At 38.7% G+C, this 26,589-nt stretch overlaps 1 protein-coding gene across 1 annotated transcript in view; it reads left to right on the forward strand.

The window, feature by feature from the left end:
* tweek (transmembrane protein KIAA1109 homolog tweek) overlaps positions 1-26,589 on the forward strand; it is an 843,591-nt gene that overhangs the window by 41,798 nt on the left and 775,204 nt on the right. Inside the window, 1 exon segment of the mRNA XM_068226772.1 lies at positions 15,405-15,528. Coding sequence (XP_068082873.1) covers positions 15,405-15,528 — 124 coding nt within the window.

The raw sequence follows: 26,589 nt of genomic DNA on the forward strand, positions 1-26,589 counted from the left end.
CTGCACGTCATCGTTCTTCCCAATACCTCTTCATTCTTTCACTCTTCCTATTTCTCTCCGCTTATATGATTTGAATCTTGATCTTAGTATTGGTCCTTTTATAACTTGACAAGCTTTTTGTAAGCAAATCTGTCCTGCACAGTCAATAGTGGATATTTTTCTCTTAAGCCAATAACCTTCCAATCCTCCCTAACTTCCTTCATCCAGTTATTTCCCGTTAAGCACGTTGCATTCCATATCCTCTTTGTTCACGTTTTGTCATCCATCCTCATCAAATGTCCCACGAAACTCAACCTTCTTTTCTGTAATACACTTGATATTGGTTCTACTTCCCCGTATATCTCTTGCCCTGATCTGTGTACCCATATTCACTCTGTTTTTTAGTACCTCATATATCTCTCAGGATCTTTCTTTCTTCCTTTTCCAATCGAATACAAGCTCTTATGCCTAATGTCATAGTTTCACTAGCATACAAAGTAGAGTTCCGGGTGGTCATCATTTAGTGTCGCGGTTTGGTGTTCCTCGATAGGTTCTTCTTCCCATAAGTCATCTTGGCCGTGATTCATAGTTTCTGCAGGAGTTGTGACTTTTTTACAGCACTCTTATTATTCTGTAGTTCGCCTGTTATATTCTCACCTAGGTACCGGAAACTGTCGACTCTCTCCACTACTTGATTTCCAGCCTTACAGTTGGCCTTTGCATTTAGTATCTTGGTCTTCTTGTACGCTATCGTCAGACCAACCTTCAAATGCAAAGAGGATAAGAACTCCACCTAATCAATACTTATTTATTATTACTATTAATAATACAGGACCGGTTTCAACCCTGACGGGTCATCTTCAGCTGGACACATACTTATATGTATAATACATCGTACAATTGTAAACATTACCCTAATTAGAAAGGAATGTCTTGTTTACTCAGATGTTAACATGAGTAGGGCATTCGTCAAATTACAAATCTGAGAAAAGTGAATATTCTTAAACTTAAAACTAACAAGTATACATGAGATAAAGCAACATGTGTATAGAACACGTTCATGTTTGTGAAAATTCACGTTTATGACTTGCACTGTTTTCTTAGTTCTTCAATTGGATTAAAATTTAAAACTAACATATAAGTATTCATAAAATAATAACATGTGCGTAAAACACTTTCATGCTAGTGAATGTTCGAGTTTCTTGCATTATTTCGTAATTCTTCAGTTTATGTGTTTTAATAAGTCCAGTTGTCCACAACTGTGTGTTGTAACCAAGGTTGAAATTTACAGAACACAACTTTTATTGCTTCACTTTATGATATTTACACAAATAACTGAAATTTATTTTGAAGCAAAAAGGAATATTGAATCTTGAGAAAAGTCTGTCTTTATACAATATGTACAGGTTTACAGTCTTTATATACACTCCTATCTTGAAAAGATAGTCTTGGTGAATTGACACGTTGATAGTCGAAAACTATCTGGCACACTAACATGAATGTCTTTGAGAGTCCTTGTTTGTTGAAGTGCCTGAATTCCTAAAAAGCAAGTTCAATTGATTGAAGAAATTCCACCTAGCGAAACTAAGGGAGCTTGCGTAAATTAGGGAATGAGAATGGCTTGTAAAAGAATTACGGAACATGGGCAGCGGAAACAGGTAAGGGAGCGGTGACCAGAGGTGAAACCTCGTACTGCCAGAAATTCAGTCCACCTGGTCGAAGCACATTTTCAAGAGGAGTAGCCTCCGTGCTCGACGTAGGGTGTATTCTGGAGCTGGACACCGGGGCAAGTGGGCAATTGAGCAGGCAGGGAGCTCCTATTTATAGTACACTCGATGGTCAGGCACGCGCACTGAAGGCTGCGCGTCGAAGCAAGCAGAATGATACACAGGCGCGCTTGCAGCTGGCTTGCGGAGCGAGAAGGAAGCGCCGGACATACAACACCCTCCCCTCCTAAATACGCCGGTACGGCGTGAAACGGCGGCGGCGCTGGCGGCGACTGCGATGCTGGGGCGGAGCTGCTGATGTCGCTGTTGTATTGTCCGGAGCTGGAACTGGGCGGAGTGGCGCTGTCTCGTCCTGAAAGGAACCCATTGTTATTAAATGATCTAAAGCGCGTTCAGCAATAGATTTATCTGGCTTAGCAATAGCATCAATAGCTGGACAGGGGCGGTAGCGCAGACGTATCTGATCTTGATGGCGGCAGATACGTTTCTCCGTAGTCTGTATCTCGTATAGACGCTGACCCAAAGATCTGCAGATGACTCCAGGTATCCAGAGTGGGTTGGATTTGAATGTCCTGGTGTAGACCTTGTCGTTGAGGGAGAACTTCGTTGGTGATGTCTTATGCTGGGCCGGAAGAGGCTGTAACAGAGAAAGTAAAGTTCTGTGAGGTCGTCCATGGAGCTTCTGTGCAGGAGTGATATTATCAGCGCCGGGTAGAGTTCTGTAGTTGTTTAAGAGTTGGAGCAAGGCTTGGTCTTTAGTTAAGCCTGAAGAGACAGCTTTCTTCATACTTCTTTTAAATGTTTGTACGAAGCGTTCAGCTTCACCATTAGATTGAGGGTGAAAAGGTGGTGCTAGGATATGACGAATGCCATTATGTGTACAAAAGTTCTGAAAAGCAGTAGCTGTAAATTGAGGTCCGTTGTCCGAAATGAGTACTTGCGGTAAGCCTTCTGTAGTAAAGATTTTCTGGAGAGCACGAATGGTAGCTTCGGTTGTAGTAGTCGAATGCATATCCACGACATATGGAAAGTTTGACAGTGAATCGATGACTATTAACCACATGGAATTGAGGAAAGGACCTGCGAAATCGATGTGAACTCGTTCCCATGGAGTAGTAGCAGGAGGCCATGAAGCAAGATCAGAAGACGGGGCGTTCTGATTCGTTTGACATTGCTCACAATGACGTATTAGCTTTTCGATGGCGGCATCAATACCGGGCCAGTAGCAGTGTTGACGGGCGAGTTGCTTTGTTCTGGAGATACCCCAATGGCTTTGGTGTAATAATCCGAGAACTTGTTTCTGTAGGCTAAGTGGGATAACCACTCGGAAGATGGTGCCTGCTTCTAGTAATACAACTCCGGCACGAGTCGTGAGACGATGCTGCATACGATGATAAGGTTGCAGGTGGGCAGGAAGTGTGCTCTGAAGAGGCCAACCGTTGCGGATGTAAGTACGTACAGTAGCAAGTGTACTGTCCTTATCCGTAGCTTTAGCTATGCAGGTAGCATCAATAGGAAAACTGGATACAGTATCTTCAAGTTCTATGTCCAACTGAAGACATTCAGATTCTTGAGAATCGAAGGCAGTATCAGGACCAACGGGTAAGCGGGAGAGGGCATCAGCATTACAATGCTGGGATGTGGCTCGATATACAATCTGATAGGAATAATCAGAAAGGAACATGGACCATCTTTGAAGCTTTCTGAGGGAATTCTCTGGGATCTTATTACCAGGATGGAATAAGTGTACGAGAGGCTTATGATCGGTAATGATCAGGAAATGGTTGCCATAGAGATATTCATTGAAACGGCGAATACCAAAGATGATGGCTAAAGCTTCTTTCTCTATCTGTGAGTATCGACGTTGATGGTCATTAAGTGTTTTCGAAGCGAAGGCGATGGGGCGTTCTTGTCCATGACGATCCTTCTGGGAGAGAACGGCACCGACACCGTAGTCTGAAGCGTCAGTAGCTAGCGTGATGATCTTGTCGGGCTGAAAATGAGTGAGTTGTATAGCTTGAATTAAGGCGTTGTTGATTGTTTTCCATGCCTGTTGGCATTGCGGAGTCCACTGAAACTTAACACCTTTTTTACGTAGAGCGTTTAATGGAGCTGCCACTGTAGCGAAGCGTGGAATGAACTTATTATAATAGTTCGCTTTGCCTATGAAGGACTGAAGCTGCTTGAGGTTCTGAGGTGCTGGCATGTTTACTATCGCTGAGACATTCTGTGTACTAGGACGAATTCCATTCTTATCAAGTATATGTCCTAGGTAGTGAACTTGAGGTTGAAAGAAGGTACATTTAGCGAGATTCGCTCGTAGGCCATTGTCTTTCAATTTCTGAAGAAGGAGGCGTAGATTGGTTAGATGTTCCTGATGATCTTTTCCAGTCACAATAATATCATCCAGGTAGTTAGCACAACCGGGAATGGAGGCGGTGAGTTGAGCCAAATAGCGCTGAAAAATAGCCACTGAGGATGAAATACCGAATGGGAGCCGCTGGAGCTGGAGCAGTCCGAGAGGAGTGTTGAGTGTGAGAAATTTCTTAGATTCTTCGTCTAAAAGTAGCTGGAGATATGCTTCTTTAAGATCAACTCGAGAGAAGAATTGTCCACCAGAGAGACGACGGAATAAGTCTTCTGGACGTGGAATAGGAAAGATATCTGTGTCGAGTTGTGCGTTGACTGTAGATCGAAAATCGCCACAAAGTCGAACATTACCATCAGGTTTCTTGATTACCACGAGTGGAGTAGCCCATTGACTAGAAGTAACTGGTACAACAATTCCAGTTTGTATCCATCTTTCTAATTCTTTCGTGACCTGGTCTTGAAGTGCTAGGGGTACTGGACGTGATTTGAGGAAGCGAGGCTTAGCTCCGGATTTCAGCTGTATGTGAGCTGTATAGTCTTTGGCTGTTCCGAGCTGAGAGTCGAAGACTTCAGGAAACTGCGCTAGGAGAGCGGTAACGTCAGAAGTAGGATGCAATGTAGATACGACGTTAATGCTGTCATGTATCTGGAAACCAAATAAGTTAAATAGATCCATGCCCATAATGTTTGATGCAGTGTAGTTGTTAACTACGAGAAGAGGAATGGCCTTCTGAATTCCCTTATAACTAGCCTGAAGCTTGATTTGACCTTTGATGTCAATTTTCTTCTTGTTAAATGTCACGAGCGGGATGTCAGCTGGAGAGCAGGAAGGTGAACCTAGGTCGTGGTAGGTAGTCAGGTTAATAATAGAGACCGGTGATCCAGTGTCTAATTGAAAATCGACAGATCGATCAGAGAATGAGAGAGGAATGATGATTTTGTGAGAATCCTTTGTGGGAAGAATAAGATTGATTTGATCAACTTCCATGTCTTGGCGGGGCTGTATATGCTTCCGGCGTGCTGCAGTAGTCTTAGCAGGGCGGAGCGAACGTTGACAGACAGTCTTAATGTGTCCAAGTTTATGACATCGTTCACAAGTAGCTTTGAAAAAACGACAGTCACGACGTTCATGATGCTTGAAACAACCTCGGCAGGAAGGCAGGAGTTTCGAGGTGCTTGTAGAATTGGGCTTCCGTGTAGCATTGCGAGAGGGAACCTGGCGCGAATGCTTGGTGGAGAGCGCCTTATCCGTACGGTTCACTGTAGCAGAGGACTTGCGGGCCTGAGGCGAGACTTGTGCAACTTCGTGTGGAGAAGCTATGGCTGCGGCAGTCTTGGTAGTAAGCTCATAAACCGTAGCAATACGCTGGACATCTTCTAAAGAAGGGTTACTCTGCTTGACAGCGTCAAAACGTATTTTGTCTTCAGGAGTATGTAAAATTATCATGTCCCGAATGAGAGAATCAGTGTAGGATGAACCACAACCGTCCTTGGAGCAGATGAACTGGCAGGGTTTAGCTAGACCACGCAATTCAGTTATCCATTCAGTATGTGTCTGATGGGGTTGCTTTCTGCTCTGAAAAAATTTATAGCGAGCAGCCACTATGTGAGGAGCTTTGGCATAGTGTTCCGTGAGACGGGCCAAGAGCTGCGTGAAGGGTACCTCAGATAAGTGTTCTTCCGGACTTAATTTACGTAGTAATTCACACGTAGCATTGCCAACCGAACTAAGAAATAGTGCGCGGCGGCGTTGATCATCAGTGACAGAATGGCAGATGAAATGCTGTTGTAAACGGGCTAAATAAACTGACCATTCTTCCTTAGCCGGATCAAAAGCAGAGAACGGAGGAATAGCTGATGGCTGTGTAGAGACAGAAATAGCTTGAATAGCCTGAAGTAATGCTGCCTGTTGTTGTTGCATAAACTGTTGTTGTTGCTGCTGTAAGGCTTGGAAGACCGTAGCGAGTTGTTCCGCAGTAGCCATTGCGAGATGCGTGCAAGAAAGAGTAAGGTAAGCTGTGTGTCAGAACTGGTTGGAGTGTCGTTGTTGTTTAGCACGTCGCCGTAGAGTTGACAACTGGGCCTGTTGAATTGTAGTGTCGTGTTTACCTCGTCGCTATAGAGTTGGCGATTGGGGCTGATGACGTGTAGTTTGTTGCTTTTACCTCGTCGCTATAGAGTTGGCAACTGGGGTCGAAGAATTGTAGGTTGTTGCTTTTTTACCTCGTCGCCATAGAGTTGTGTTGTAACCAAGGTTGAAATTTACAGAACACAACTTTTATTGCTTCACTTTATGATATTTACACAAATAACTGAAATTTATTTTGAAGCAAAAAGGAATATTGAATCTTGAGAAAAGTCTGTCTTTATACAATATGTACAGGTTTACAGTCTTTATATACACTCCTATCTTGAAAAGATAGTCTTGGTGAATTGACACGTTGATAGTCGAAAACTATCTGGCACACTAACATGAATGTCTTTGAGAGTCCTTGTTTGTTGAAGTGCCTGAATTCCTAAAAAGCAAGTTCAATTGATTGAAGAAATTCCACCTAGCGAAACTAAGGGAGCTTGCGTAAATTAGGGAATGAGAATGGCTTGTAAAAGAATTACGGAACATGGGCAGCGGAAACAGGTAAGGGAGCGGTGACCAGAGGTGAAACCTCGTACTGCCAGAAATTCAGTCCACCTGGTCGAAGCACATTTTCAAGAGGAGTAGCCTCCGTGCTCGACGTAGGGTGTATTCTGGAGCTGGACACCGGGGCAAGTGGGCAATTGAGCAGGCAGGGAGCTCCTATTTATAGTACACTCGATGGTCAGGCACGCGCACTGAAGGCTGCGCGTCGAAGCAAGCAGAATGATACACAGGCGCGCTTGCAGCTAGCTTGCGGAGCGAGAAGGAAGCGCCGGACATACAACACTGTGCATTATGTTAAACTCAGTTGCTTGAATTGTGATATGAGTTACAATTAAAATACCAATATCACATTTAAAAAATATTTTGCCACATGTACACAAAGGATAAGAACATTTTTTACATCTCTAAAAGATAAAATATAGACATAGTGTAGAAGGCTTAGAAAGTAGTGTAGAAATTACAGCTTGTCGTATATAAAATCCAGTTGTTATATTAAAGGATGAGTCGTAGTGTTCTTTGCCATATTAAGATGATGATGTGTTACAATAAACCAGAGTGGAGGTTCCTTCTCTTTTGTAGTTGTGTGATATTGTAGAAATTATCTGTGAAAGATAAGAATAAGGTACGATACTAATATGTTGAAGGAATGTCTTGGGTGATGTGAGAGAAACTATGCGTGTACTTACTGCTATTGTAGTCTTGAAGTTGTGTACGATTTGAGAGCACGTTGTGTACTACTTCGTGTCCGTCTCGGGCTAATGCCGTTTGCTGTGGAGGGAAGGGAAGTTCCACGAAACTTGTCGTAATGAATCCGCAATTACCAGTCGCCAAAGCTTACCCCAAAATACATAAAGAACACATACCAATGAGTCCCATCATAAATTACAGATCAAGTCCGACATATAAACTTTCACAATTTATTCAGAAATTCCTTAAAAAACAAAACTTATTCTTAGCCAAAAAAACAATACGGAATTCAACAGAATTTTACAATATTACAAAAGAGCTAAAGATTGAACAATACCATATCCTTGCATCATTTCACATAATAAACATGTACCCTAACATACCTACACAGAAAACCACGAAAATAATTGAATCCAATCTAAAAAAACTACAGTAATCTAAGCACCTTAGAAATAGAAGAATTTATAAAACTACTCGAATTTGCCATCAGTAACAATTATTTCAAGTTCCACGACACTATTTATCAACAGCAAGGCCTACCGATGGGATCTCCTGCCTCAGGCATACTAACCAAAATCTACATAGATCATTTGGAGCATCAATCAATTAGTAAAATAGATAACATATTTTTCTGGTGCAGATTTGTTGATGACATTTTTGTTATCGATAATAGATTTACCAATGAAACCAACATATTGAACCAATTGAATACAACAGACCCACACATAAAATTCACTAAAGAAATAGAAAACAACCGTACCCTAAACTATTTAGACATATCCATAACCAGACATGAAAATCACCTATCATGCAGAATATATAGAAATTCACCCCAACACACACAAAAGAGCAGCATACTATAGCATGATACATAGAGCTTTTAGCATACCATTAACAACAGAAGAATTAAATAAAGAATTACAACTAATTCATGAAATAGCCAAACACAATGGGTATAAGAAAGAAATGATCAACAATGTTATTCATAAAATAAAATTTCAGTCCACATCAAAATTAACAAAAACAGAAAAAAACCAAGAAAGATTACGTATTATTTACCTTCAATAATACGCATATATCCTATAACCAACATTTAAAAAAAATACAACTTAAAAATAGCATAGAAAACTACACACAATAGTGCCAATATCATACACAACGCTAAAACAATCAATAACAATAATAAATACAACCATTCAGGGGTATATCAGATAAAATGCAATAACTGTGACACTAGCTATATCGGACGTACTGGCAGGAACTTTCAAATCCATTATAATGAACACCTAAATGCCATAAAACACAATCATTTTTCCTCCATAGGCCAACACATTGAAGATTATAGACATAAATTCATAAACATTGAAAATGACATACAAATTTTGAATATAAATACCAAGGGCCCCTTGCTCAACATAACAGAAGAATTTTACATTAATTTAGATCAATACGCCAATCCTAATTTTAACATAAACGTAATCACAGAAAAAATAAATGTCATATTTAATACAGTCATTCCATCCCTAAAAAATGCTTATCTCAAGAGAATTAGTAAACAAAACTTGACACGCGCTAGAAAACCACCAGAAGACACATCCAACTCCACCCCTACCCCCCAACAGCCACTCCTCCCGCCCCTCCGTCCCTTCCCTCCACAGCAAATGGCATTAGCCCGAGACGGACACGAAGTAGTACACAACGTGCTCTCAAATCATACACAACTTCAAGACTACAATAGCAGTAAGTACATGCATAGTTTCTCTCACATGACCCAAGACATTCCTTCAACATATTAGTATCGTACCTTATTCTTATCTTTCACAGATAATTTCTACAATATCACACAACTACAAAAGAGAAGGAACCTCCACTCTGGTTTATTGTAACACATCATCATCTTAATATGGCAAAGAACACGACGACTCATCCTTTAATATAACAACTGGATTTTATATACGACAAGCTGTAATTTCTACACTACCTTCCAAGCCTTCTACACTATGTCTATATTTTATCTTTTAGAGATGTAAAATGTTCTTACCCTTTGTGTACATGTGGCAAAATATTTTTAAAATGTTGTATTGGTTAAATGTAACTCATATCACAATTCAAGCTACGGAGTTTAACATAATGCACAGTTGTGGACAACTGGACTTATTTAAACACATAAACTGAAGAATTAAGAAATAATGCAAGAAACTCGAACATTCATTAGCATGAAAGTGTTTTACGCACATGTTATTATTTTATGAATACTTACATGTTAGTTTTAAATTTTAGTCTAATTGAAGAACTAAGAAAACAGTGCAAGTCATAAACGTGAACTTTCACAAACATGAAAGTGTTCTATGCATATGTTGCTTTATCTCATGTATACTTATAAGTTAGTTTTAAGTTTAAGAATATTCACTTTTCTCAGATGCGTAATTTGACGAAAGCCCTACTCATGTTACCATCACGACATTCCTTTCTAAATAGGGTAATGTTTACAATTGTACGATGTATTATACGTATAAGTATGTCCAGCTGAAGATGACCCGTTAGGGTCAAAACCGGTCCTGTATTATTATTAATAATAATAATAATAATAATAATAATAATAATAATAATAATAAATAAGTATTGATTAGGTGGAGTTCTTATCCTCTTTGCATTTGTGTGAATTATCAATACGGATATGAAGCTTATAAATTTCGAGACCAACCTTCGTCGTAATCTCGGCTAAATTTGCTAGTGTCATCTTCACATCTTCTTCTGTCTCGCATAGCAATGCCATATCGTCTGCAAAGGCTAAGCAGTCCACTGTGGCGTTGTATTTGATCTTGTATTGCCGGGCTGAGTGGCTCAGACGGTTGAGGCAAATTGGCAGGTTCGATCCTGGCTCAGTCTGGTGGTATTTGAAGGTGCTCAAATATGCCAGCCTTGTGTTTGTAGATTTACTGGCATATAAAAGAACTCCTGCGGGACTAAATTCCGGCACCTCTGTGTCTCTGAAAACCGTAAAATTAGTTAGTGGGGTGTAAAGCAAATGACATTACATTTATTAATGAGCTTGTATCCAATCTGTATACCTTCGATATCTATGGTTTTGTTCAAGTGTGTCTATTGCTTCACCACTTCATCCAGAATCATGTTGAACAGTATTAGTCCATTTCCTGCTCGGACTCCTGTTTTAAGTTCAAAGTTCTCCGAAAACCGTAAAAGAGTAGTTAGTGGGATGTAAAACAAATAACATTATTATTATTATTAATTTCAAAGCTGTCAGACAGTGTATTCTTGAATCTAACGCGGGCAGTTGTAAATTAGTGTGTCCTTTATTAATGCAAGTGGTGTTGTATCCAGTCCTCTGGCCGCAGGATGTCCAGTATTGTATTCCTATTTGAGTCGTAGGCTGTGGTGAAATCAACAAATCTCACTATCGTGTTTTTTCCTTTCCAATGTCTGTGTTCTATTATTCTCTTGAGTCCAAAAATCTGCTCTATGCAGCTTCTCCCTTTCCTGAAACTACTTTGATATTCTCTTATGCTCGATTCAAGCTGTTCTTCCACTCTATTCAGTAATACTCTCGAAAGTATCTTGTATCCGGTGTTCAGTAGTGACACACCTCTGTAGTTGTCCAGTATCATTGTCTCCTTTCTTGTGGATTGGTATGATTATGGCTTCCTTCCATTCATTGGGTATCTTCTTTTTCATCCAGTTGTTTGTTATTATGTTGAACATGCTGTCTTCCATTGCTCGACCACCCCATTTAATCTCCTCTGCACAGATACCATTGCTACCTGCCGCCTTATTGTTCTTGAGATCCTTAATTGCCTTGTTGTTGTTGTTGTTATTATTATTATTATTATTATTATTATTATTATTATTATTATTATTATTATTGTTATTATTAAGGGCGATAGATCTGATCCAAATAATTATCGGGGAGTATCTTTATTGGATATTACATATAAGATTTTATCTAAGATTATCTATAACAGAATACAGGGACATCTTGACTGTGAACTAGGGTAATATCAAGGTGGATTTCGTCCAGGAAGAAGCTGCCCTGACCAAATCATCAGTTTAAAATGGATTATGAAACATCATACATCTAGAAACAAAAATTTAGTTATTACGTTTGTTGATTTTCAAAAGGTGTATGATAGTATACATCGTGAATCACTGTTGAATGTCCTTCAGGAATTTGGTCTACATTCCAAACTTATTAGCCTGATTGGTATGACTCTTAAGAATACTCAATCTAAAGTTAGATTCAGAAATGAGTTATCTAAATCATTTGCAATTACAACAGGCCTCCGCCAGGGAGATAGACTTTCGCCATTATTGTTCAATTGTGTATTGGAAAAGGTCATGCGAGAGTGGACTGAGGTATGTCCTCCAAAAGTCAAAATTGGAAAAAATATCAGACTAAATTGCTTGGCATTCGCGGATGATCTTGCGATACTGGCAAATGGTTTCGAAGAGGCTAAAGTTCAATTGGAAGAACTTGCAAATGTAGCGAAAAAAGTTGGATTGCAAATTTCGTATGATAAAACAAAAATAATGCCTACTTTCAGAACTTTAAATTCAGAGCTATTATTAAATAATAATAATAAATGAATTGAAATTGTAAGTACATTTAAATATTTGGATGAAAATCTCACTTGGAATTGCAATGAAAAACCATCAATAGAGAGCAGAATATATAAACAGAAGCAGGCACAATGGATAACTTGGCCTACATACAAAAAGAAATGTCTTTCGATTAATGCTAAATTTAGGCATTATAACTCTGTTATTAAACCAGAAGCAACTTATGCTTGTGAAACATTATTTAAACTCAATACTAGATCAACAACAGAACGCTTACAACGAGTTGATCGAAGGATACTCAGGACGATCATAAACAAGAAACATCAGGTTGATGGACAGTGGAGATTGTTGCCGAATGAGGTTATCTATCGGGAAAGTGAGTCCATCACAGACACGATGAGAAAAAGAAGAATTGCCTTTTTTTGTCATATATTTCAACTAAGTGATAACAGAGTTTTAAAACAATTAATTACTTTTGGAATAGTAAATCAAAAAACAATTGGTTTAAAGAAGTCCAAAGTTATTTGGAGGAGTTGAATATTACCATGCAAACCATAGAAAACAGAGGTGAGAAAAGTATTTTGAAGAATAAATGCATCAGGCTTCCTCTAACCACTGTACAGAGGAAACAATATGTTATAACGGATGCGGAGAGGGCAGCCAGGTCAACCAGACTCAAGACTTTTTGGGAGAAGAAAAGGAAGACAAATGTTGTAGTCTGATTTAAGTGTTCCAATGTGGGCGTAAACTCTGTAAATAAATATTATTATTATTATTATTATTATTATTATTATTATTATTATTATTATTATTATTATTATTATTATTGTTATTAAGGTAAAAGTGCATGAAACATAAAAGAACAACTTCTTTGATGTACAGTTTTTTGATACTGCTGATATTAACGGAGAAATTTGATATTTGTTTTGATCCTCTTAATGTTACTATGCTGGTGTACACTAATCAAATAATATATGGCCTAGTGCACTCTCTAGAATGTCCCTAAACATAAATACTATGCTTCAAGAAATTCCTTCAAGCTGTTTTCCTATAATGTTCACACAAACAAGTAGACAGACAGGTAAAAATTGAACTGAACCCAGTTTTGACTTCGGTATACCTAAAATAAGTTACAAATAAAATATGAGGCAAAAGTTGGAAGTGTGCAGACAAAATTGTAATTTTATTTGTATTGATGCGGCTGAATCACTCCTAGCAGTAACTTGCCAGGCATCATATTTACTTGCATGATCACCAAGATTTACGTGGTTAAGATCATCGTGAGTTTCATATAATTAATTTGATGTAACTTGGGCAGAAACATGCTAGTTCATTAAATTGTTTGTAACTGTACAACATAAGAGTTCAGAGTATCAGTTGGAAGGCAGAGAATTTGTTTCGAAGGACATTTTATCATTTTGTCTGCATCCTTTAAAATATTCTAGGAATTTTATACACAGGCACTGCAAAAAACTGTTATGGTCAGAGCTGGGCACAGTGAACTCAAAATAATTACTGCAGTTTTCATTTGAAGTGCTCTCAAGGTTTTGATGCTAACAGATGGAGTTTGTGTTGTGAGTGATTAGTTACTCCCTTCGAAGTGAAGAAACTGTCATCAGAGAAATTCACACCAAGGTAACTAATACATTTTCCTGGTGAAATGTGCTTAATATTGAAGTCAGGTAGGATATGTGAGGTCATCAGAAAGCCTTCCTCTAATGGCACTTATCATAGATATTTGTGTGTTTACTTGCAGTCGTATTTCTTCAAATTTCTCAAGTGCAGTTAGTTTGACTGTTACTTCCTTCAGTTAATTTATGAAAAGAGTATCATCTGCTGCCCCAATATTGGTACAGGCTTTAGATTACCACCATGCAACCATAGTACTCGCTCAGTTTTCAAAATATTTGGTTGATTGTAAGTTGAAAGGTTGTTGATTGTAAGAGATGTTTGATGATGCTTGGTGTTTAAAAGAGCCTACCATCTAGGTCATCGGCCCTATCAGAGATAATGACAACTACACATGTTTATGAGATTTTCTTTATGACTTACATGCACTTATCATATTTTTCTGTATGATTTCTTCACATTTCTACTACTGGAGTAAAACATTCAGGTATGTTAGGCAGTGTTGGCCTGGAGAAAAAAACAGTCCCTATAGCCTAATATTTGAATTGCTTTGTCTTTAGAGAGAAATAAATATATGAGGCAGGAAAATTAACTAACTGTATTTCTTTCAGTGATCTGACCAAAGATGAATGTCATGATATTTATCTTCAAAAAGTCAGTAAGATAAACATATTTGGTTTGACCTCCTTTGGTCAACTCGTGTTCTTTTCTGACCCTGACACTATTAGGTTTCCGGGGGCTAGGGAGTCTTTCATTTTCACGCCCTTCGTGGCCCTTGCCTTTCTTCGTCCTTTACTTCATTTTTCGAAATGACGGAACCCTCTTTCTTCTTTTTTCTCTCTGTCCACCCCCTGTGGGTGGGGGACATAGACGAAAAATACACCCACGGTATCCTCTGCCTGTCGTAAGAGGTGACTAAAAGGGGCAACCAAAGGATGATCCAATTAGAACCATGAGACTACTTGTAATTAGTACCATCACGTGGGGAACACCATGAGTCACTTTTACTTGCACGTAGTACCACTATGGTAGGTACAAAATAGGTTTGTGATTAGTAGGAACAGAGTGCACTGTCGACTTTTACAGTACCTGTGATTAGTACCACTATATGAGCGACACCATGGTTCTGGCTTGCCTATGATTAGTACCCACTATATGAAGAATACCATGGAATATTCCGAGTAGTTCCGCAACATAACAAATACCACGGTTCTACTTTCCTAGTGATAAGTACCATTATGAGGGGCTGACGACTTGGATTTTCGACCCCTTTAGACTACAGGTATCATCGATTCAGTATTGTGCTATAGAAGCAGTCCCTTGGTCAGTAATACTATTGTTTTACGTCTGTTTCTGTGAATGTGAGGCATTGCGGGTCAGATCCACTGATTGTTTTAAATTCATATCCGTCCATTCTTTGTCCTCACGTTTTGAATTCTGGTCAGTGGCGGATTTTGGTCTTTTAATTTGTCATTACATTTCATCTCATTTCGTACCATTAGGGGCCGATGACATAGATGTTAGGCCCCTTTGAACAACAAGCATCATCATCATCATTAAACATATTTGGTTTTGTACTCTTCATCCTTTTAATTCATGCATTCAATTTACAATTTATTGGTGTAGAAATTAAGTCAACCTGATATTGAGACAGAATATCTGCTGTGTGAAATGGCATGACCAAATTATTTCAAATACATTTGAATCAGTATATATATATTTTTTATCAGCTGTTTGAAAGTTTTGTGTATGTGAGCATAATTATATTCAGGATTAACATAAATTAATTTGTTTTCTAGGTGATATTAGCTCCTAGCCCAAAGTATACTGGCATGGTGGATGATCCCCCACGTTACATGGGAGAAGGTTTTGTGGTGCTGTCCTCTAACAATGTGGAACTGTACTACTACATGGATGAAGCAGGTTTGTCGTTAATGGAAATAGTAAGAAAAATGGATTGATTTTCATACTTCTCTGAAGTATGTCAAAGAGCCATAATAAGGAAGTACTATAGGTTAGAAAGAAATACAGTTAGGAATAGTTATGGAAGAAAGGAGAGAATAAAAGAACTTGCTAGGAAATTGAATGTAGCAAAAAAAGGGCTGCTAAGGACGACATTATAACAAACATGATTCATAGTCATGTATGGGTACTCTAATGCAGAAACAGGCTCCAGGAAGGACATCCCAAGAATTGTGAATGATCGATAGAGGAGGTGACTAATACTAGCAAAGTACGTACTGAAATTTACCTATGATAAGTCCTTTTTTAGAAACATGGCCTTCAAGTTCTCAATGCTGTTGAACTCAGGTCTTGTAAGTTAGTCCCGAATAAATTCCAGTCCATAGGTTAGTACTACAGGCACCTTGGCATAGAATACCATATTTTACTGCATAATTATTGCAGTTTTTATACCAAAATTTTAAAAAATTTGTAGGGTGCGACCATTACGTGAAAATTTAATACCAATATTTGTATTACTAAGCAGATCCGGCCAACAGCTGGAATCTGCAGATGATGATGTTTTGTGTTATTTGTGTTACTCAAAAAAGAAATTAATAACTAAATTGGTAGGCTATTTGATACAAGTGTAAGGTGCACGTAATACTCACGTATATACATAAAAATAATTAAAATAGTCCAAATCAAACATACAAATAAATAATAATGGTATACGTATGACGCATAGCATTTAGAGGATGGGACCCTCATCAGGATTACTTGAATCGAGAACTGGTAGAATCAATATAAATGGTCCATTATTGGTATTATAAATTTACTCATTCGGGACAAATATTTCAGGTTCCCTATGGGAATCAACATCTATATCAACTGGAAAAATGTCGAAAGAAAAGCAGCACGATTTGTAGTTTGACAACTTGATCGCAAGACAATGTACGATTTATTCACCAATGTTATGAGTTTTCATTGGCAGATGCCGTCCACCCTCATCGGAGGGTCTGCCTTACAAGGGCTGCACTCGGCTAGAAATAGCCACACGAAATTATTATGAATTTTCATATGAAATATTTAAGACTTAGTTATCGTTTGTCGGCAACATCACACTCTTGTCTACCAGTACCCCCAGTACGGCTTTCGAACCCTTGCAACCAGTGGTCCACTGGTATCAGAACATGCGGGCAAATGGCAGTAAAATGAGTTACTGAGAATCTAATTCATGAAAAAAGTTAATATTTTTTCTTGTCACTAGTAACATCGAAATGAACGTTCCCTTTTTTCATTAACACTGTCACGCAATCAGCCTCCATGGGCACATTCTTGTGGTCCACTATAATATATAATCGAAAATTCTAGTATTGCACAATTTACGATAAGTACACCCCTGCTTGCAATACTGTAACAGTGCCATGGTGTGAACTAAAAAGGGAGTGTGACAGGTTATACAAGGAGACATGCTTTCAAACCTAAGCACTAACATCAATATCTACATCCGTAGATGTAGATGAAAGCTCATCCCGTCATCAACAGACAAGGGGACTGACGCCCAGAACTTTCTAAACATTTTGGGGGCTGAATTTTTTCCTTTCAGGGGAGCGCTCAGGTTTTGGAGCAGGCGTACCTACTGGCATTGATTTATACCCTCCAGATGAAGGGCATAATTTCCCCTTCGCAGGAGATATGCGGAAGCACCTGGTAAGGGCGTAACTCTTCTCTGCCTTCCTTTCTTGTTCAGATGAGCTGGGAGATATTTTCCAAGCCCTCATCGAGGATGCCGTCCCCACTGGCTTGGGCACAGCTTTCACTGACCTCTTGGGGGAGGGGTACTTGTGCTTCTTCATATGCTGTGCCGGCTTAGGATTCCCAGCCGGCAGACTTTTTAGTGGTCGAAAGATGGGTGGTGCTTGCTCCCTTTCGAGCTTTTACTCCTTACGGCTTTGCTCACAGGAGCAACAGCCTCCTAGGGTGCAGCGATCTTCACAGGTATAGCTGACATGAATGACGAACCTGGTAGACTCTGAGCTATCATGCTCTAATCAGGGTATTCGCGGGTATATTCTTGGAATTAAACATTAGGCACGCTTCCAGGTAGGAAAGACCGTCCAGGGTCTTGATCTTTTGGATCTTTTTCTCACTCAGATGTATCGGACAGTTCCAATCTCGAGGAGAACAAAGACTGGGGCAGTCAGTGCACCTGTAAGGAGTCGTGCACTCTCGTGCGGCACGAGTTCCTCTTCCACATGTACCACATACAGAATGATTCGAGCAACGAGATACCATATGCTCGAGTCTCTGTCGTTGATACCAGCCCATGGGAGGCTGGATGTACGACCTTGATTTGATTTTTTCTGGTAAAACTGACAGTTTGAAGAAGACAAAGTCTTTGCCGTTGAATTTGCGCGTAATGCGCTGGACTTACGTCAAAGCTACAGTGCTTCATGTCTTCCATCAACTCATTATCAGTATTCAAGATGAGATTGCGGTGGAAGATAACTTCACGAACAAGATTCAAGGTTTTCTGCTCTTCCAGTTTGACAGGGATATCGCCAAAATGGTTGCACTTGAGCAACCAATCAGCTTGAGGGTCTGCATTTTTAAGTGGTACCATAAATTTCACACTTGATAGATTGTGTACCTGTAGAGTAATGGTTATCACAGCTTTCTTCAAATTGAAAGTCATGAATTTCGAATACAGTCGGCTTTGATTCTTTTTACTGTAAAGAAATTTCAGTGTATTATTGGCATAGGTCTCAACACCAGTGCAGCAAATGTAATACATGTGATAATTGTCTGTGCATAAAGTTGTTAAAGAGACTTTAGGTAATCCTTGAACACTTGTTCCTTCAGGAACATCGTAGTTCACTCCCATAATTCTGTATTAAAGAAAAATGTGTTCGAAGTGAAACTTGAATAAAGCAGAAAGTTGTCCAGTATGGAATATTTTCTCAGTCCCGGCAAAGCCTACAGCGTTATGTTTTTACTTTTGTATAATGTAAAATCTCCTCAATGCGGAAATGAAAATTGAAAGGATTCTTTAAAATCTGCTTGTACCACGGAGAAAATATTAGTAACTGATGTAGTCCTACGTACAATATTTGTGCATTTCTGGTGCTGGTATGATCAATGTCATTGTTTTGACAAGCTGGCACACATATTTGTAGAGAGTAATAATCTGTATCGTCGAACGAATGAAGTGCTTGAATACTTATCGGCAATGAACTTGGACCCTGTTTATTATACAAGGGAAATAAGAAAATTAAAAAGAAAATGTAGAATAGTAAACAGGAAAATCAAAGAGGGTAGGGAGAGCAGAGAAACTAGAAAACAGCTAATGAGGGAACTGAATAGAGTGAAAAAGGAAGCAAAAGAGAATTATATGAATGGCATACTTCAAGAGGGTAATGACCACAAAGGGAAATGGAAAAAGCTGTATCCATATATCAAGAATAAAAAAGGAAAAGGAATCCAAATTCCTACAATGGTGGGAGAAGGGGGTGAACACTATTTAACAGATACTGAGAAAGCAAACCTATTTAGTAGGGAATTTAGAGATTCAGTAGATGATTGTCAAGAGTTGGAAACCGAAACAGAAGATAGAGAGGGAGAGAGACAGAGGGAAACAAGAAGCTTCTCATTCACAAATGAAGATATTTTCAGAGAAATCCAACTGCTTCAGCAAGGAAAAGCAGCAGGAAGTGATCGAATTACTGGGGAGGTATTAAAGACAATGGGGTGGTACATAGTGCCTTATTTAAAATTTCTCTTTGACTATGTCATAAATAATAATGTAATACCAAAGGAATGGAAGGAATCTATAATAATACCAATTTATAAAGGAAAGGGTGATAAAAGGAAACCAGAGAACTACAGACCAATCAGCCTGACCAGTATAGTTTGTAAAATACTGGAGAGTTTAATATCTAAGTACATCAGAGGGATATGTGATGATAAAAATTGGTTCATGAGGAGCCAGTATGGATTTAGAAAGAAATTTTCTTGTGAGGCACAACTGGTGGGATTTCAGCAGGACATATCAGATCAGTTGGATTTAGGAGGTCAGTCAGATTGCATAGCCATAGATCTTTCCAAAGCCTTTGATAGAGTGGAACATGGAATATTATTAAAGAAATTGGAGGGAATAGGATTGGACGTAAGGGTTACACGTTGGATAAAAACATTTCTAAATTCAAGGGTTCAGAAAGTCAAAGTAGGAAATAATGTATCTCAGGAAGAGAAAGTTTGGAAGGGAATTGCACAGGGTAGTATAATCGGTCCGTTACTTTTCTTATTATACGCAAATGATTTAGGGAACAATATAACATCAAAAATAAGATTGTACGCAGATGACATAATTGTTTATAGGGCAATAAATAATATTGAGGATTGTTCAGAATTACAAAGGGACCTTGAAAGTATCCAACAATGGGTTGAAGAAAATAATATGAAGGTTAATGGAGGCAAATCAACTGTTACAACTTTTACAAACAGGAGCTTTAAAACTGAAATTACTTTGGATGAGGTAGTTATCCCAAAAGATGGCAAGTGCAAATACTTAGGTGTGAGATTTGAAAGTAATTTGCACTGGAAGGGTCATGTTGATGACATTGTTGGGAAAGCATACAGATCGTTACATGTCATAATGAGGCTACTTAAAGGATGCAACAAAGAATTAAAAGAAGAAAGTTACTTGAGTATGGTTCGTCCATTATTGGAAAATGCAAACAGTGTTTGGGATCCTCACCAAGAATACCTAATAAAAGAAATAGTGTGCAGAGGAAAGCAGCAAGATTTGTAACGGGATTTCAGGAGAAAGAGTAGTGTATCAGAAATGTTAAAGGAACTTGGGTGGGAAACTTTTAAGTAAGAGAAGGGAGAAAACTAGACTTATAGTATTATGTAGAGCCTATACAAGAGAAGAAGCTTGGGGAGATATCTGTGAGAGGCTTCAGTTGGAAAATAATTATATCGGCAGGACTGACCACAAATATAAAATTAGAAGGAATTTTAGCAGAAGCGATTGGGGTAAATTTTCATTCATTGGGAAGGGTGTGAAGGAGTGGAACAGTTTACCAGGGGTAGTATTTGATCCTTTTCCAAAATCTGTACAGATATTCAAGAAGAGAATAAACAGCAACAGAGAAAATAAATGAAGTGTTAGAGGGCATTTGACCACTGCAGGTTATTGTGAATTAAAAAAATGTGTGTGAATAAATTAATTCCATCCCCTGGTCTAAGGAATTTGGCCAGCCAAAGTAGGGGACTGCCTGTAGGGGTGAAGTACAGTGGGGACTTCGAGGGCCCTGGAACCGCTACGGTAGCTGTGAAGGCCCTCCAGGAACTCTGAAAAGTGGTGGCAAAAGGGGCTCTGGTTAAGACGCAGCAGGTCGTTATGCTACTTAGGTTCCGGAACGGGTAAAAAAAAAAAGTAAATAAGTAAATAAATGCAATGTAAATATTAATCTTATACCAGTTGTATAGTATCATTTGAAGTAATTCCACATACTGTATATCAGTTGACTATATTTGTAAGTAGTACAGGAGATATTATAAGTAGAATTTTGTAAACAATATAAATTTATTAAGGATGAGCTAACGTGTTTAATAGAAAACATTGTTAGCGTAAATTGTATAAACACAGTAAAAGGGAGGTAAGTCAATCAAATTACAAGGTGCCTAATCACTATACACACCATAATCATGTAATGAACTGCGGCGAAAACAGTAGGAGTAAATATCCGTGAGGGTAACTTGACGATAACAAACTAGGAACGTGGGACGGTACTGGGAACCTACCAACGGCATGGAGATGCTTAGGTTGCGGTTTTCGGAAAAATCAGCGGTGGTCTTTGATTTTCAAAATATTATTTACCAAATGTACCTTACAGATACATTACGAACAAGTTCAGCAATACGAAAAATATCGATACACAGTTTGTAAAATACCAATTACATGTTCTTAGAGACACACCAGCTAGATATTCCTTGACAGGAGCTTCCTATAAGTTCAAAGAGTCAAGCAAATGCGGTATATCTAATTACAACCCAAGTTGGCAATACAATCTTGAAGGTAAGACGAACACAATACGCTATTACAATTTAGAGTGAAGTTAAACTAACCTTTCAAAACATCTGAGCAACATAATAGTGGTGATTAGGGCAATCTCCTGTGTGATGCACCAACAAAAACTAAATGCAATTTAGAACCGGACAGAAAACAACAGCTCTTACCCTGTTGTTGTTTGAGTCATCAGTCCATAGGCTGGTTTGATGCAGCCCTCCACGCCACCCTATCATGTGCTAACCTTTTCATTTCTACGTAACTATTGCATCCTACATCTGCTCTAATCTGCTTGTCATATTCATACCTTGGTCTACCCCTACCGTTCTAACCCCCTACACTTCCTTCAAAAACCAACTGAACAAGTCCTGGGTGTCTTAAGATGTGTCCTATCATTCTATCTCTTCTTCTCGTCAAATTTAGCCAAATTGATCTCCTCTCACTAATTCGATTCAGTATCTCTTCATTCGTGATTCGATCTATCCATCTCACCTTCAGCATTCTTCTGTAACACCACATTTCGAAAGCTTCTATTCTCTTTCTTTCTGATCCAGTTATCATCCATGTTTCACTTGCATACAATGCCACGCTCCACACGAAAGTCTTCAAAAACATCTTTCTAATTCCGATGTCAATGTTTGAAGTGAGCAAATTTCTTTTCTTAAGAAAGCTCTTCCTTGCTTGTGCTAGTCTGCATTTTATGTCCTCCTTACTTCTGCCATCATTAGTTATTTTACTACCCAAGTAACAATATTCATCTACTTCCTTTAAGACTTCATTTCCTAATCTAATATTTCCTGCATCACCTGCCTTCGTTCGACTGCACTCCATTACTTTTCTTTTGGACTTATTTTCATCTTGTATTCCTTACCCAAGACTTCATCCATACCATTCAGCAACTTCTCGAGATCTTCTGAAGTCTCAGATAAAATAACATCATCGGCAAGTCTCAAGGTTTTGATTTCCTCTCCTTGGACTGTGATTCCCTTTCCAAATTTCTCTTTGATTTCCTTTATTGCCTGTTCTATGTAAACATTGAAAAGGAGAGGGGACAAACTGCAGCCTTGCCTCACTTCTTTCTGGACTGCTGCTTCTTTTTCAAAGCCCTCGATTCTTATCACTGCAGACTGATTTTTATACAGATTGTAGATAATTCGTCGTTCTCGGTATCTGATTCCTATCATCTTCAGAATCATAAATAGCTTGGTCCATTCAACGTTATTGAATGCCTTTTCTAGATCTACGAATGCCATGTACGTGGGCTTGTCCTTCTTGATTCGATCCTCTAAGATCAGACGTAAAGTCAGGATTGCTTCACGTGTTCCTACATTTCTTCCCAACTCAGTTTCAACTTGCTTTTCCATTCTTCTGTAAATAATACGTGTTAAAATTTTGCAGGCATGAGATACTAAACTAATGGTGCGGTAGTTTTCACACCTGTCAGCACCGGCTTTCTTGGGAATAGGTGTAACAACATTCTTCCGAAAATCGGATGGGACTTCTCCTGTCTCATACATCTTGCACACTAAATGAAATAACCTTGCCATGCTGGTTTCTCCTAAGGCAGTCAGTAATTCAGAGGGAATGTCATCAATTCCAGGTGCCTTGTTCCTATTGAGGTCACTGACAGCTCTGTCAAACTCTGACCTCAAAATTGGGTCTCCCATTTCATCTTACCCTAAGACAGCCCATTCTGGAAGCGTGTCGTCGCAAGCGACTTAAAAATTTCGGTAGACTAAGACGGCTCAAAGACTAAGGACAGGCCATGAAATGCTGCCTAGCTTCCTTGTAAAGCGAAATCTGTCCTTGGAGTAGCCAATCAGAACACAGGAGCTTGCCCAGATTGACCAATCACAACTCTTTCTGCAGTCACGATCTTTGAACCACTTTCTCAAACACAAATGATCGTGATCCTTCCATTTCCAGAATAGTAAGAGCATATTTCTAGAATGCATAACTAACAAAGGCCAACACACCCAGTTCTAAAAGTTCGCGTCACAAACTTTCTGGACTTTTCCAGTTAAATATAGGAATGTAATCTACTAGTTACAACCAACATATGTTAGAAAAATATTTTTTACACTGTACAGGTTGGGTAGCTGAAAATACGAATAAAATATTCTAGCGCAACTCTCCAGATCATACAATAAGTACTACTTAGAAAGATTTACAAATAAAATCTTCTACAAACCCTTTCCACCTCCAAGAGATTCTATACCTGTTTCATCAAGCAAGAAACCTTCCCTTTGAGGCAGAGTACTCCATTCAGAGTGACGAACAACGTAAAGACACACCATATTTTCAAATCGGCTACAGTCCTTACAGCAGTGAGATATGCCGAAAAAGAGGAGGAGACGAGCATGAAGTTGAAGATCAAAACGAGATTCGAACCCACGAACAGGCCCACAGTGCTTTTGTGACATAAAGCAATTTGCCATTACATATAACTCCTCCACTCTTCGTGAGCTATTGTACTCAGCTCAGGACTGCACTGAGAAAGACACTATTAGAAATAGGAGGAAACAAGTTTCTTTGTTGGATCTGTGGAAGAAAGCTTAGTGTTGTGAAGTACTGTGTAGAACTTTACAATGAAAATACATTCAAGCAGCATATATCTACTGTTCTGACCTGGTGTAATATAGTGTTGTGATAAGTGCCAAAATGACATGTGTATGAGATTGTATATAAAAATAAAGTGCAGTAATAATAATAATAATAATAATAATAACATATCAGTGTACTACAGTACTACGTACATCAATCTAGATAGCAGAGCATCATGCATAGGTAGAGTTGAGCTCTAAATAATATTTTAAAATACTGTATACTGTCTTGTGTAATGGTGGTCGTGATTGATGTTTTAACACGTTCACTGCATATTAGCAGAGCATGACATACCCACCAACCTGAACAAAATATTTGTGTGGGACTCTTTAAAAGTTGTAATTATCGAAGTTTTGTACGTTGGTAGGACGAGTTCTATCGAACTCGTGGACTTATCCCACTCACGCGCCTGGTGCGTGACCCGCACGGTGGTTGAAATCGAGAAGTAATACTGGTCACCAGACGGATCACGCGCCACGCGCGTTGGTAGATTACTGTGCATTGTGTACCGCAGATAGCAAACAAATGCATAAAGTATGTTACAGACATAAATATATTCATATTTACACTTCTCTATTACAGAATTTGACAAACAAAAATGAAACACTTTGGCTAATTGGGTGAGTCTCGTGACGTTGAAGGAACCACATTGTCGGCCATCTGAAAAAAATAGCTATAAAATGATAACATAAGCATCATGACGCAATCAAAAATGATTACTGCACGTTATTTCAAGTTACTTATAAATATGATGCAGGAATAAATGACAATTAGAAGTTTCTTTCGTATTATACACACATATGATGCAAGAATAAATGACAATTACAAGTCCAGTTCTTTTACTGAACATATTGCAGTAATTCAATTTATTTATTTCCAAAGCGGAATCACTCGTAATTCTCTTGAAGTAATAATAAACAGAAAATGCAGTGTCTTACCTCGCATTGAATTGGTGTTGCCCAGCGCGTGATCCGCATTGAACGTGTTAAGGCAAAAAGACGATGTTTTGTGTAATGCGGAAACTTGTCTAATTCGGAAAATCATTTCGGTCCCTTGCTTTGGCCAAATTTTACTGTATATACGCACAGTATTTTCTATTTTTGTCTTCAGAGGTAAAACAGAAGATTCAAAGTACAGCAAAAGTGAAGTAGCCGTGTGAGGTGCATTCCCCTTTACAGTTCAGGAAGATTGGCTGTGCAGAAGAAGACGACGAAGAAGATGATGATATTGGACCAAAAACTGTTCCTTAATTACAGCTTCTCTTTTCCTAAACCATAATAAAGCATGTATGCTGTTAAGTTATCCTCCCATCCCAGCTCTTTGGCTGAATGGTCAGCACTTCACAGCCCTCTTTCTTTTGATGATACCTTGATTCTTCGAAGTGTCAGACCTCTTCCATTTTCCTTCTGATTAGTGTCAATAGAGGATGGTTGCCCAGTTGTACTTCCTCTTAAAAATATAATTACCACCCCGACATGGTCATTGTACTGGCCTTCAGTTTAGTGGACCCCAGGTAATGATTCCCGGCTGAGTCATAGATTTTAATGGCATCTGCTAATTCCTGTAGCTCGGGGCTACGGGTTGGTGTTCATACACATCTTGAAATACACAGAACACATCACATGACAAACAACCACAGAAACACACAAAAGTGAATACATCCCTCCGCATATGGTTGGTGTTACGAAAGGCATCCAGCCACAAAACTAGGCTAAGTCGGTACAAAGTTCTGCCCCACATAACCGGGAAAAGGCCGGAAAGAAGAGGAGAGAGTAATTGTGAAGTATTTCTCCCAAAGGCTGGATGGATCCTCAAATTCTGTTTTACATTTTGAAGACCTTGCAAAAGACATGACTAGTATAATGCTCATCTGGAGCTTTATGAAGGAGGGATTCCATATTTTAAAATTTAATTCTTAATTATTATGATTAATTAACAAATATTTCCATTGAATGCAGACGCATTTCTCTCTACCATAGCATAGACAGCTATGCAGTTCCTAGACTTGTCACACCTAGATGCTAGATGTCACCACCGTCACTGTTTGCACATCACTCACTGCTTTTGAGATAGCTGTTCAGTATTTGTATACTAAAGTATTTGACTTCACAGTATAAACGTATGGCAGTGTATATTATTTGTTAGTACACATTCAGATTTTCTCATCATTTATCAGTTTGTTCAGTATTTTATATTTGTATCTGTAACTAAACAGTATATTAGCATTGAGGCTTCCTCAATCTGAAGAAATAATTTTTCTTTGTCCAGGTTGGTCCAGTTTAAGGTTATTTTAATGTTTCGCCTAGCTTAATAATAATATTTTGATAAATTTGAAATATTTGGCGAGGAGCAAGTGGCTCCCA

This window comes from Anabrus simplex, chromosome 1, assembly GCF_040414725.1.
Source record: "Anabrus simplex isolate iqAnaSimp1 chromosome 1, ASM4041472v1, whole genome shotgun sequence".
Classification (NCBI taxonomy): Eukaryota; Metazoa; Arthropoda; class Insecta; order Orthoptera; family Tettigoniidae; genus Anabrus; species Anabrus simplex.